Raw genomic sequence first — 12,592 nt, 5'->3', positions numbered from 1 at the left:
TTTTCAATTCAATTTTATGGAAAAACGAGCAGATAAGCATATGATTTTTTTGGGACCACTTGATAGATATAAACCTATGGATTCAGGAAAGGTATTACTGTAATTGATTGAAATTTTCCTTTAGACCAAATTTTGGAGACTTTTGTGACATGTTCACCCCCCTTTTTTGCTATATTTTGTATCTAAGAAATGCAGATTGTTGCCATGGTTACACCCAAGAGGGATTATATTTCACCCTTATGACCATTAGAAATCAAATCTATGGAAAACTCTCTTTCTATAAGTATATACATGCATAACACACATATAAAGCCTTCTTTGTTAGACAGGAGGGGAAAGAGGGTGTTTAAAAATTATGAGTGTCAATTTTAAGTTTTTTTCCTAACTGTGTATTGCTACCTAAGGGCAGTAAATTAGATTTATATCATAGGGCTAAGAAAACAAGAAATCTTACATAGTTGCATGTACTCTTAACAGCACATGTTAGAACAATGATGTAGTAAATAATCTATGATGAACTGTCATTGGTTACTAAATAATGTTATTGAATGTTTAATGAATCATCCTTGAAATGCTATTTATAGAATTTTGATAGATTCTATTTATTTCTATTAATAGCTGCAGCATTCAGCTTGGGAGCCAACTTTGGATGGTTTATTGGACTGATAATATCAATACTGCTTATTATAGCACTGGCCGTACTTATCTATCTGATGTACAAAAGACGTCCTGAACCACAAAAACAAAGACCGTACACAGGTATGTATTGACAAGTTGTTATATTCATGATGATAAGATAAATTTTATAAGTGAGTAAGGATAGAAAGAAAAATTAAACTTTTTTGAAAATAGTAAAATAGATTTGATAAATATTGTTTAAAGCTGCAGTTTTTTGGTTTTAAATAGATGTGTAAAATCGGCTAATATGTGTCCCCATTTTACAAAACATCAGGAAATTTCAAATAGCCTTTAAACTAACTTTTCAGATGATTTTTTTCAAAAGAAACTAAAGCTAAGAATATTTTGCTTTTTATGTTATCTTCATATAGAAATATCAGTATACTTCAAAAACATAAAGACCTGAACATAAACTGCAGAAAACATGGAAAGTAATGGCGAAAATGAGCACCCCTATCTACAAGATTTCTTTAGCAAATTATAATTCTTCAACTATTTTTCATTTATTATGAAAGTAATGAACAACTTTTATAAGATTATCACTACATAGTAAAATGCAAACATAAAATAGCACATGAAAGATTGGTTATCTTTAGTAATTAAGACACAGATTTGTTATCAAATTTGGATCGAAAAAATTGAAGCACAAGAAATCTAAAATGTTTTTTACTGTTTTGTTTTTTAGCTCCACCCAGAAGGAGAGCCAATGATGGTTATGGTGATGATAGAAGGTATGTATTTGATTGGTCAGTTTGTGTAAGTTCGTGGGTCACCGATGGTCTTGCTTTTATTGTTGATTATACATGTATATACCTTATACTGTTATAGATATGTTTAAACCAAGCAAATATAATTTCGGTGTAGTGTTTCACATGTATATCAGATATATGAAACTGGTGTTAAATACTTTGATTCTAGAAATGGAAAATTGTGAAAAGATAATAAATTAAATCATTCTTCTGTTCAGTTTCATAGAGCATTTGGTTTAAAATATTGAATTGCCATTTTAATATTTACCTGATCTTTTCATGATCAAAAAGGTAGATTTAACATTATATATAAAATTCTCTTCTTTTTACTGAATTTGTATTGCGTTAGTTTGTTAATTTTTGATTTTTAACTGTGTTTTTTAACTGAATTTTGTTGTTACCCTATTTGCTATCCATTTTAATTCTTGATCCAGTCAATCTGTAGTTCTGATATACATGTTGGGTGTGTGCTTATTTTGTTAATACCAGTTAATAATGCATCAATATTGGATTAGGTAAAAACAAGTTAATATCTATCAAATATTTTTTGGAATTTTATATTATCTTATACATATGACGTGGATTCCATTTTTTAATGGCAACTTCCCACAATTAAATATTAGAAATTAGGATTTTGCATACATAAATACATTTAGTTAACACTATACTAAACTAGGATAGAAAAACAAATATTTTCAAAATCACAGTTTTTATTCTTTATTTTACATTTGATATAACAACTACTATGGGTACTGATAACCTGTTATAAAAATCAAAATTCAAATCTTATGAGGAAAATTATAAATATCAGAAATACAGTTTTCTAGCAAGACCATAGAAAAGGGAATAGAAAAGAGCAATTGAAAAAGAATATTCAGAAACAGTCTCGCTTCTAAACCCTTTTCTTTATTTTTCGCTAACTATGATGTGAGTGTTTGGTAATTTCAGGGATGTTAAATATTCTCCAACACCAAGACGGGGGTCTACAAGGTTATCAACTGCCTCTAGATCTGCTACTTGCTTTGCTTTGGTTTTTCTGACTGCTTTTTTAAGTTGCCTCTTTCAGATACAATTATTACTGCAAATAGTGCTATTTTCAGTGGCTGCAACAACCAAGATTTCATTTTTCTTTGAAATGCTGCTTGCAGTTTTCAGAAATTCACATTTTAGTTTATTCATCTCATTGCAAGGTTTGGTGGCTTCATTTTGTAAAATGAAAATGCATGTTCATAAATTGTCTTGCCATGATTTATCTTGGAAACGAATGCCTTTATTTCTATTGAAGGGTCATGTGTTGACATTTGAAGGAACTTTGTTGATTTTTTTCTATGGATTTAAAATATTTTAGGTTTCTTCAGCAAAAATCTGAGCCACCTTAGACCTTAAATCAATTGAAAAATTGGTTCACTGGAGGTGCATTTCAGAAAATTTGACTGAAAACCTTAATTAAAAGCAGACGTTTTCCCGTTTGGATCTTTTGATTTTATTGTAACAATAAGCCAGCAGCACCTACCTGCATTCAGTGTCTATATTTTTCAGTTGAGATGGTGTTCAAAAGGTTGGTTTCCTTACATGATTTCTTGATAGGGGTAATGAGTTTTCAGAGAAGCTACTGAAATAAAGGTTTTTCGTGGTAATTTGATGTCATGTCTTCGAAAGTTGTATGGACTTAATCATGATTTGGTCTTTCTGTCACAAAAAACTGCAGACATTTTGCATTTGTCATTAAAACTACCTGTTGCTCAGGCTTTAGTTTTTTATGTAGTGTTTTGTATGCCTTTTGGTTTGTTTTTTTTTTGCCATGGCTTTTTCAGGTTTTTTGGACTTGTAAGTAAAGTTGGAATGTTCCTTTGGTATTTGTTGCCTTTATTTTCCTGGTTTTTGACATAACTGAGCGCGAGTTATTACTAGATAAATACCTGTCTTTAATTTGTGGGTATTGATTGCTTAGTAACCTGAGTACAAAATGTATTTATCACTAGTTTTCCAGTATTCATTGATCTTTTGTTGATTTATATTGGTGAGCAAGAAAAATATAAGAACTTACTAAGAAGCATTCAGATAGAAGTAATAATCTGTCATTTCTGATGATAATTGAAATTTAAAAAAAATCACAGTAGAAAGAGGCATCTTGATCATAGTGTGCATGAATTCACCATTTCAGAATCTTAATGCATTCTGGGTAATACTTTCAAAAAGGAACACCTTTAGTGATTGGTTTTAAAGTGTCATAAACAATGGGAATTCAACCAAGGAAATGATGTTTTGGGGTTTGAATGATAAAATGACCCATAGTTCTTTAGATTCTGAAATGGCCACTTGAAAACTAGTTTATGGGAACAAGGTTAAACTGGAACTATGCTGGTACTCTGCTCATTTTGCATGAACTGAAGAATGAGACTTTACACGCTTATCATGTTTTGCACTGCTTTATTCATAGTGTTTATAGTTTATCTGTGTAATTATAGTGATAATTGTTATGATTTTGTTTATTTTACATTTTTATTTAACTACTTACAAATGGAAAATAAGAAGGTTTGTTTTATTTCAATTGCATTTTTTTTTTACTATCAAATTGATTAATGGTTAAAGGTGTCTTAAATGTTTTTTTTCATCAATAATTTTATTTGTTTTAATTTTAATTTTGATTCTTATTTAATAAAAAAGTTATTTAAATCAAATGGCAAAATCAAATGATAAAACACATCAAATGAATGGACAACAACTGTCATATTCCTGACTTGGTACAGGCATTTTTAAATGTAGAAAATGGTGGATTGAATTTGGTTTTATAGTGCTAAACCTCTCACTTGTATGACAGTCACATCAAATAGTCAAAATATATCAGTTTTGAGAAACGTATAATAGATCTAGAAAATCTGACCATTAATACATTTCCACTGTATACAAATGGCATATTTTATAAATGATACGAGTACTGTGAATAACATTGAATCTTACCATACTACTTCTGCTTATATCATTTTCTGTGTACTCAGGATGTTTCCATTTTATCATAGAACTAAATAAACAAATCCAAATTATAATGAATAACTCAAGACCAACATTTTATTAAAAAAAAAACAATAGCCAAAAATAAAACTTGATGTTTTTTGAAAACTTTTTTCTATTTAAGAAGGAAATCTGTCATTATCAAATTTATGATCATGTGAATGCTAGTTTTGTGACAAAATGGACAACATCTTTATCACTCTTAATCATAAAAATGCACAACTGTCTTGTTTTCTCATGTTTGTGTTTCAATTTTGCACTACATCTGCTACAACTATAAATCCAGTATATCTTCAGAAATATTGGAACTGGCTTTTTGTCTTTATTATCATGACTTTTTGTCAAACAGACGTATGAAGATCTATGAAGAGCAAAAAAAAATAAATAAAAAAATGTTTCTATTTTTGATACTGTTCATATATTAAAACAGCTTCGTCCTTTCTCAAAACCATTTTACTAATATGTTTTACCAAATTGCAGTTAAACTGATTGACTGGAACAATTTGGTTTCTCACAAGGCCTTTGAAATAATTTAAAAAAGATTTAAAAATTAAATTAGAAAATTTAAAGGATCAACATTGTATCAGTATCATAGCATGAACATTGAACAGATGAAATTGTTTTTCTATTAATTTGTTGGTTGAATTATTATGAACATGTCTTCTATCCATAAATATCTTATAATGATGAAACAAATAGTTTACAAGTTAACTTTGAGACTTTGAGACTGTTTGAAATAATTGGCCACATTTTATGTCTCACAATTTACATTTTGTATTTGTCCTTCATTTAATTTTCTCTTCTGTCATTCTCTATATCTTTTTCTATCCGTATTTCTTTCTTAAACATGAGAGGCTGTCAATGAATAAAAAAAAATATCTGAGAATTGCTCTGTTTTGGCTTAATAAGAGAAAAAGGTTTTTTGAAGTTCATTATCAAAATATTAAAGAAGGAAGATCTTTTTTCGGCAAAAGTTGTTTCTAACTGTTTTTTACAAATTTTAGTAACTTTAGAGCTGGTGAGAAAGTTTTGAAATTCATGGATAAGAATATTCTTTTGCCAGACTATTTTCAACTCAAATTAATCCTTGAAACATTTATCCAAATTAAGTTTCACACTCCTCTAAACAATAGGTTTTCAAATATTCATTCAGCATATATAACAACAGTCTTTGCTTGCATTGTGTATAACCACCCTACATGTGTGTAATTGTGTTTGTGTGTTTCTGTGCAGGCTATTGCTCTACTAATGCTTGATATAGAATCCCTCTAGGCAGTTGTAATGTTATTTCATACCAAAAATTGTTAAGGGAATTCTGCATGTTAAAAATGTATAAATAAATTGACTTGCACGTACATGTTAAATGTTTGAATGCATGCAGATTATTTGTTTAGTTTATGAATTATGTTTGATGAAACTTATTTCAATGTGTTGGAAAGGGAATTTGATGCTCTTTTTTTTCCAGAAATGCCAAATAAGAACAAACAAAAGTAGAACTAACTAAAACACATATATGATTGGTAGATTGACACATTTTAACATTAGAAAAAAGCTCACTAACATTGGTTTAAGAGCCTATTTATCTGATGAGCTTTAGTCAATTATATCCATTGAAATCAAATTTTATTTGTTTGACTGTACTTTAAATTATGTTTTTTTACAGAAAAGTATTTAAAATTGCAAACAAATATTGAAAAAAAATTATATGAATTAGGCGAATTCTAGGCCATGTTAACAGGTAGAAATAATTGAGGTAGCAATAATTGATTCGTTAAGCCTTTTACTTTTATATCATTCTTATATTATTGTGAATTGTGAAATATGATTAGGAATCTCAATATACATCAAGGGAAATTGCTAAAAAAATCTTATAAAGCAGAAAACCACTTGTAGCAGAACCCTTCAATTATAAGGGATCTCTAATTTACTGTGCTTTTAATGTATTAGATTATTGTATTACTTTTACAAAATTGAAAATAGTCTTTCTCTCCAAAAGAATGAAGTAAGATAAAAGAGAATAACATTACAATTGCCTTGTGTTGTTTGTACACAACATACAGCATGTTTGCACATTTCTTCCTCTTGCTTTACTAACTAATCATCTCTCAGCTAAGATTCATTATGTGTTATTTTACAGTACTCAGGACATTGTCCATAAGAGTTCAGGTTCTTTGAACAAAGGATACGACAATTATAATTACAGTGACAGAGAATACCATGATGATGATGGCGGTTTCAACAGGGATGACGACTACGATCGACGAAGGGACGATGATTACGACAAGAAGGGATATGAAGGGGACAGATATGATGATTATGATAGGAGAGGATATAACGATAGTTATGATAAACAGTATGATAATGATGATTATGATCGTCGTGATGATGATTACGATCGCCGTGATGATGATTATGATAGGAGAGATGATGATTATGATGACAGGAGGCGGGATGATGATTATGATGACAGAGGGAGATATGATGATAGAGACAGACGTTATGATGATGACTATGAGGATGAGAAGAGACGGTACAGCGACCACAGTGATAAGGTCCGCTATGGAGATGATGATAAAGATTATGAGCCTTACTCAAGACGACCCGATTACGACAGGACACCAAGCTACGACAACAGACCACCAAGTTACGGGGAAGAGGTAGATATCAGGGAACCAAATAAATTTGATGCTGATGGTTACCCCATCGATACTACGCCACAAACCCCAAAAACTCCTGGGACATCTAGTTTTGTATAAATCTGAAAACATTTCTCACTGAGAAACTATATTCAAACCATTATGCATAGTCCATATAGGTGGTTATAAGAATTTTTTTTGTTGATATTTTCCTTACACTTCTTGTTGATATAAACTTTGATCAAAATTGATTATGTCATAAATTGTATATAATTAGTAAATTTTGTATTTCATTTGTCACGATTTGTGCCACTTTTGAATAACGGTACTACATGTTTTAGCAGATCATCTTGTTTTGATTGTTGCAAATGAGAAATAGTTTTTAAGTGCTAATCAAGTGACACAAAATGGCTTCCATAATTTGTACAAATAAAGCATGAGTTCATATTTCACTCATAGATGAAAACATGTACTACACAAAATAGGGAGGCAGTATCTGAATACAAAAGCATTTATTTTTGCATATTTTATAATCATGATATTTCAAACTCTCAATTAATTGTTAAAAAAAACTTTGCGATGCAAAAGAAATTTTTATATTATTTAAGGATTTTTAGCCAAACTTATTGGAAAATACAATTGAAAACCGACCATTGATAATGTTACATTCTCCATAATCCATATCAAGGGAAATACACTTTGATAGTAGATTTTTCATGATGAAAACTATGCAATTTTCTTCTGTACCTTCAGTTGTTTTCAGACATCAGAAAGGGAAAACCATTCTTGAATAAGTCATGCACAAGATTTTATTATATGTTTCTTCTTCCTTTCAAGTTAAAAGGTTAAAAATTGTGTATTTTTGTTGTTATCATTAGTTATGAAAGGCCTAGATGAAAAAAATGAACACATTTCTCTTCATTCATCTATGTACATAGTATATATTACAAGTTTAGTGATAATTTTGAGGTTGTTACATATCATGTGCCATAAAATAACTTTTTTTTTATGCTTTTTACCTATTTTGGAAAAAGATAGTAATTCAATTTAATGGTTGTAAATGTAATTTATTCAGGGGTCTCTTATTTACATTTATTCATTTAAATGTAATTTGGAAAGTTTGAAGGACAAGATATCCTTCTAAATTGGTTGTGGAGTTTTTAGATGAAATTTATCACAAGAATCAGCTTGAAGTCTCCAAACTTTTAATATTTATATTATGATTATAAGGCATTGAATTTACTTGATTTCTTGACAGATTGAATGTATGTTTCTTTCCTGTAACTGATACTCTTGAAATTATAAGCATAATTATTCTTTAAAATACTCTTCTTTTTCCAAGTGTTTTTGAGAATATGGATTATTTTGACAATTCCAATTCAGATATTCATTGGTATCTTTCAGGTTATTGGCTACTTAACTAAATTCCAATTGATATATATGCATTGGTATCTTTAAGATTATTGAATATTTTACCAAATTCCAAATGCGATATGCAATTGGTATCTTTGAGATTATACTATTTTATCAAATTCGAAATAAGATGCAATTGGTATCTTTGAGATTATTGAATATTTTACCAAATTCTAATTTAGATATGCAATAAGTATCTTTGAGATTATTGAATATTTTACCAAATTCTAATTTAGATATGCAATAAGTATCTTTGAGATTATAGAATATTTTACCAAATACCATTTAAGAGATGCATTTGTATCTGAGATTTTTTAATACTTTACTAAATTCCAAATAAGATATTTATTGGTACCTTTGAGATTAATGACTATTTTACCAAATTCTTAATAAGATATGCATTGGTATATGAGATTACAAAATATTTTACCTAATTCCAATTTGAAATATATGCATTGGTATTTTTGAGATTATGGAATATCCTACTAAATTCCTAGCAAGTTACTCATAATTAGTATCTTTGAGATTATGAAATACATTACGGTACCCCATTTTGATTAAGATATCATTGGTATCTGAGATTATTGAAATTTATTTCTGAGAATATATATTTTGAATCTATTTGAAAATACTGAGTATATAGTAAAACATTTTATGATATTGTTCATTCTTTTCAATTGATTTTTTTTATGACTGAGATTTTGTATACCATCAATTTACATTTTTGTATATGTCAAGAAATTCATTAAGTTTGAATCGCATAGGTATTGGAGGCATTTTTTTTTATCAAGACAGCTTCTAACGTATTAACATATATTAATGTATATAGTAGACAATTAGACTAACAGTTGTTATTTATATTCAAGTAAAACACATTTCCTTTAAAGAAACAGATGGATTATAATATAAAATGTTTGAAATTTTGATTGTGACCACAAATACTTGTCATTTTTTTTCTCAACAGCTTTAAAACATTAAACAAAAGCTAACCGAACTGAACACTTTTCATATCATAGAGGTAGAATGATTAGGCTTTAGCAGCATTTTTAAATATATAAAGTTTTATTTGACCATATCTAGATAATGGAGCTTATTCAAGTGTTATTGAACATATCAAGGAAGTTGCATGGATTTTATATGTATTTACATCATTTATCAAATTTTATATTAATTTTTTTTAACAATTTATTTTATCTTTGGTTTTGATTGAAGGCAAACACATCTGAAGAATATTGTTTTTTTGTTTAATATTTTTTAAAATAAGAATTCCATTCAAACTGTAATAAAAGCAAAATGAATCACACTTTATACAAAATATGTCAAGAATCCTCAATTAAGTTCACATGTTTTAAAAATACTCCTTTTTTGGGGGGAATTTTTGAATTTACCCAAAAAAATAATGCAATCTCTGACTCCAATTTTCATATTTTGTCTTTATTGTCGCTATTCTTTATTTATGATTAAGACTGGGAACTATTTGTACAATTACTGTTATGAAGTGCTTGACACTAAAATCTGTTTTTGTTTTTTAGAAACATCAATACTGTTGTTGTACTATTAAATGTAATTGAATCTATGAGATTATATAATTTTCAATCACTTAGAGGATAACATGCAATAGTGTTATTGGCATTTAATAAAAGAATTAAGAGATTTTATTATGTTGTTCAATTTAGTAAAAATTAAAAATTCTATTTTTATTCATTTTGTTATATTATCCCTTTTTTCTGCATTATCTAAATAAGAATTCATTTCCATGAGAAGTATATCAACTGTTCTTTAAATGAGATTATATTCTTCAGAAATAAAGTTATTTGAAAAAACTGTAACACAGATCTGATACTCTTGTCTCTGATGACATGTTTTACTTTTTTTGGTTATTGATATTTTTTATAACACGATTTTAATTTTAGAAAGCAATTGTTTACTGCAATATTAAGGCATTGATTATTATGTATATACACATATCTTGAATTTTTTTATGTGAGCATTATTTACATTCCCATGAAAGAGTGTGATGTTTTGATCATCATTGTACATACTCTCTTTAATATACTATACATTCCATATGAACATATCATTTTACCAATATTTTATACCAAATCATTGATAATTATACTTGTACATTACTAGATCTGAGATTTTATCAATAAAACCTTATATTCATAAATTTTCTTTTCTTTTCTAATGATGGAAAACCAGAAGTATATGACAAATTTACAGAAATTTAACTAAATAGACAAATAGTCATCAAAGATACAAGGCTTAGAAATAACGATTCAAGATGGTTCAAGATGGTTCTTATGACCATATTGGAAATCTTCCTATATCTATATAGCACTCATTAGTGGCATTTGAACAGCTGGGGGCCAAAATCAATTCATCCTAACTTGGAAAGAACTACACATCAAAATGACAAACCAAATCTGCCTATGTTTTTGCCTGTGTAACAAACTAGAAAATAATATTTTATTTAGATTATCATCTACTCTGCTATGTTACTCAATTTTGCTGAAACAGCAAAACTGTTTGCCCAACTTTTAAAACTATACACGAACTCTATGGGCCAAATGAACACGGAGATAGTTCTGCAGCACTCATTGTACATACAATTTATTCTGGAGAAAGTAGTAAGTGAATCCAAGAGTTTCTTATAATAAAATGTATTTTGTCTATTTACGATTAGTAAAATTGAGAATGGAAATGGGGAATGTGCCAAAGAGACAACAACCCGACCATAGAAAAAAACAACAGCAGAAGGGCACCAACAGGTCTTCAATGTAGCGAGAAATTCCCGCACCCGGAGGCGTCCTTCAACTGGCCCCTAAACAAATATATACTAGTTCAGTGATAATGACCTCCATACTAATTTCCAAATTGTACACAAGAAACTAAAATTAAAATAATACAAGACTAACAAAGGCCAGAGGCTCTTGACTTGGGACAGGCGCCAAAATGCGGCGGGGTTTAACATGTGTGTGAGATCTCAACCCTCCCCCTATACCTCTAGCCAATGTAGAAAAGTAAACGCATAACAATACGCACATTAAAATTCAGTTCAAGAGAAGTCCGAGTCTGATGTCAGAAGATGTAACAAAAGAAAATGAACAAAATGACAATAATACATAAATAACAACAGACTACTAGCAGTTAACTGACATGCCAGCTCCAGACTTTAATTAAACTGACTGAAAGATTATGATTTCATCATATGAACATCAGGCACAATCCTTCCCGTTAGGGGTTTAGTATCATACCATCATAACATATATGAGAAGAACATAACCCGTGTCATGCCAACAACTGGTTTTTTAATAAATGTGTTTAGTTCCGATGCAAAGACCCTATAAGTGAATCAATATTAACGCCAAAATATGCAATCTTTAATGACTTGACAACAGTATCGTAACTATATCCCTTCTTAATAAGTAGTTTATATTTCAAAGAAAAGAATGAGTTTGAGGAATATTACTGAAGTAAATCTGTTGATTTACTAGTTAACTAAACAATTTGTTTGGAATGATCAGTGTTTAATGATTGTTAACGTGTGACTTGATTTGTCCAAATACTTTAGAGGATCTCGTTTAAGTGTTATGCTCAGGAAACACGTTTGACATTCTATATTCTAAGCATGGTATCTTTGATGTCTTACTCAATATTATTTTTACCGCATTCGGGATAAATACTGGAAGCCAATGATGTTAAGGTAGCAATACACAGTTAGCAGTTTAGTTTCGCATTTTGGCCCCTGTGGATTTTTCAAATAGGAAAGTTATTGTGTAATAAAATTCATTTTTAGACAGCTGAGTGCTAATTTAGCCTTCAAAGGTGGTTTATAAGTGCATCAAGATTATTTTTTACATGTTTTATGGGCTGTCTTCTGTTTGACAATCCATATTTTCATAGCTAGACCGGCCATCGGTCCAGAAATTAATGTAATGTTTACAAACACTTTTTTTCTACACGAAGTGTTTGACGCAATTTTACAAAAAAATGAGACGAAAGACATATGATTTTCCTTGGATTTGCTGAATGATATATGTACACAGTTTCAGAAAAGATATTACTTCAAGCGATTGAAATTCTACTTTTAGCCAAATTTTG

At 29.3% G+C, this 12,592-nt stretch overlaps 1 protein-coding gene across 4 annotated transcripts in view; it reads left to right on the top strand.

The window, feature by feature from the left end:
* The window catches only part of LOC143071788 (uncharacterized), a 72,818-nt gene extending 62,160 nt beyond the window's left edge, over positions 1-10,658 (top strand). The window contains exons 4-7 of one of the 4 annotated variants that reach the window (XM_076246384.1): positions 619-759; positions 1,364-1,409; positions 2,376-2,417; positions 6,643-10,658. In XM_076246384.1, the coding sequence (XP_076102499.1) occupies positions 619-759; positions 1,364-1,409; positions 2,376-2,417; positions 6,643-7,195 (782 nt within the window). In that variant the 3' untranslated portion in view covers positions 7,196-10,658. Of the gene's footprint in view, positions 1-618; positions 760-1,363; positions 1,410-2,375; positions 2,418-6,576 lie in introns of all 4 variants that reach the window. The other 3 variants (XM_076246369.1, XM_076246393.1, XM_076246377.1) reach the window with 3 other exon arrangements.
* The last annotated feature ends 1,934 nt before the right edge of the window (positions 10,659-12,592 follow it).

The sequence above is a fragment of the Mytilus galloprovincialis genome, chromosome 1 (assembly GCF_965363235.1).
Source record: "Mytilus galloprovincialis chromosome 1, xbMytGall1.hap1.1, whole genome shotgun sequence".
NCBI lineage: Eukaryota > Metazoa > Mollusca > Bivalvia > Mytilida > Mytilidae > Mytilus > Mytilus galloprovincialis.
This window is presented reverse-complemented; position numbering and strand designations above follow the sequence as displayed.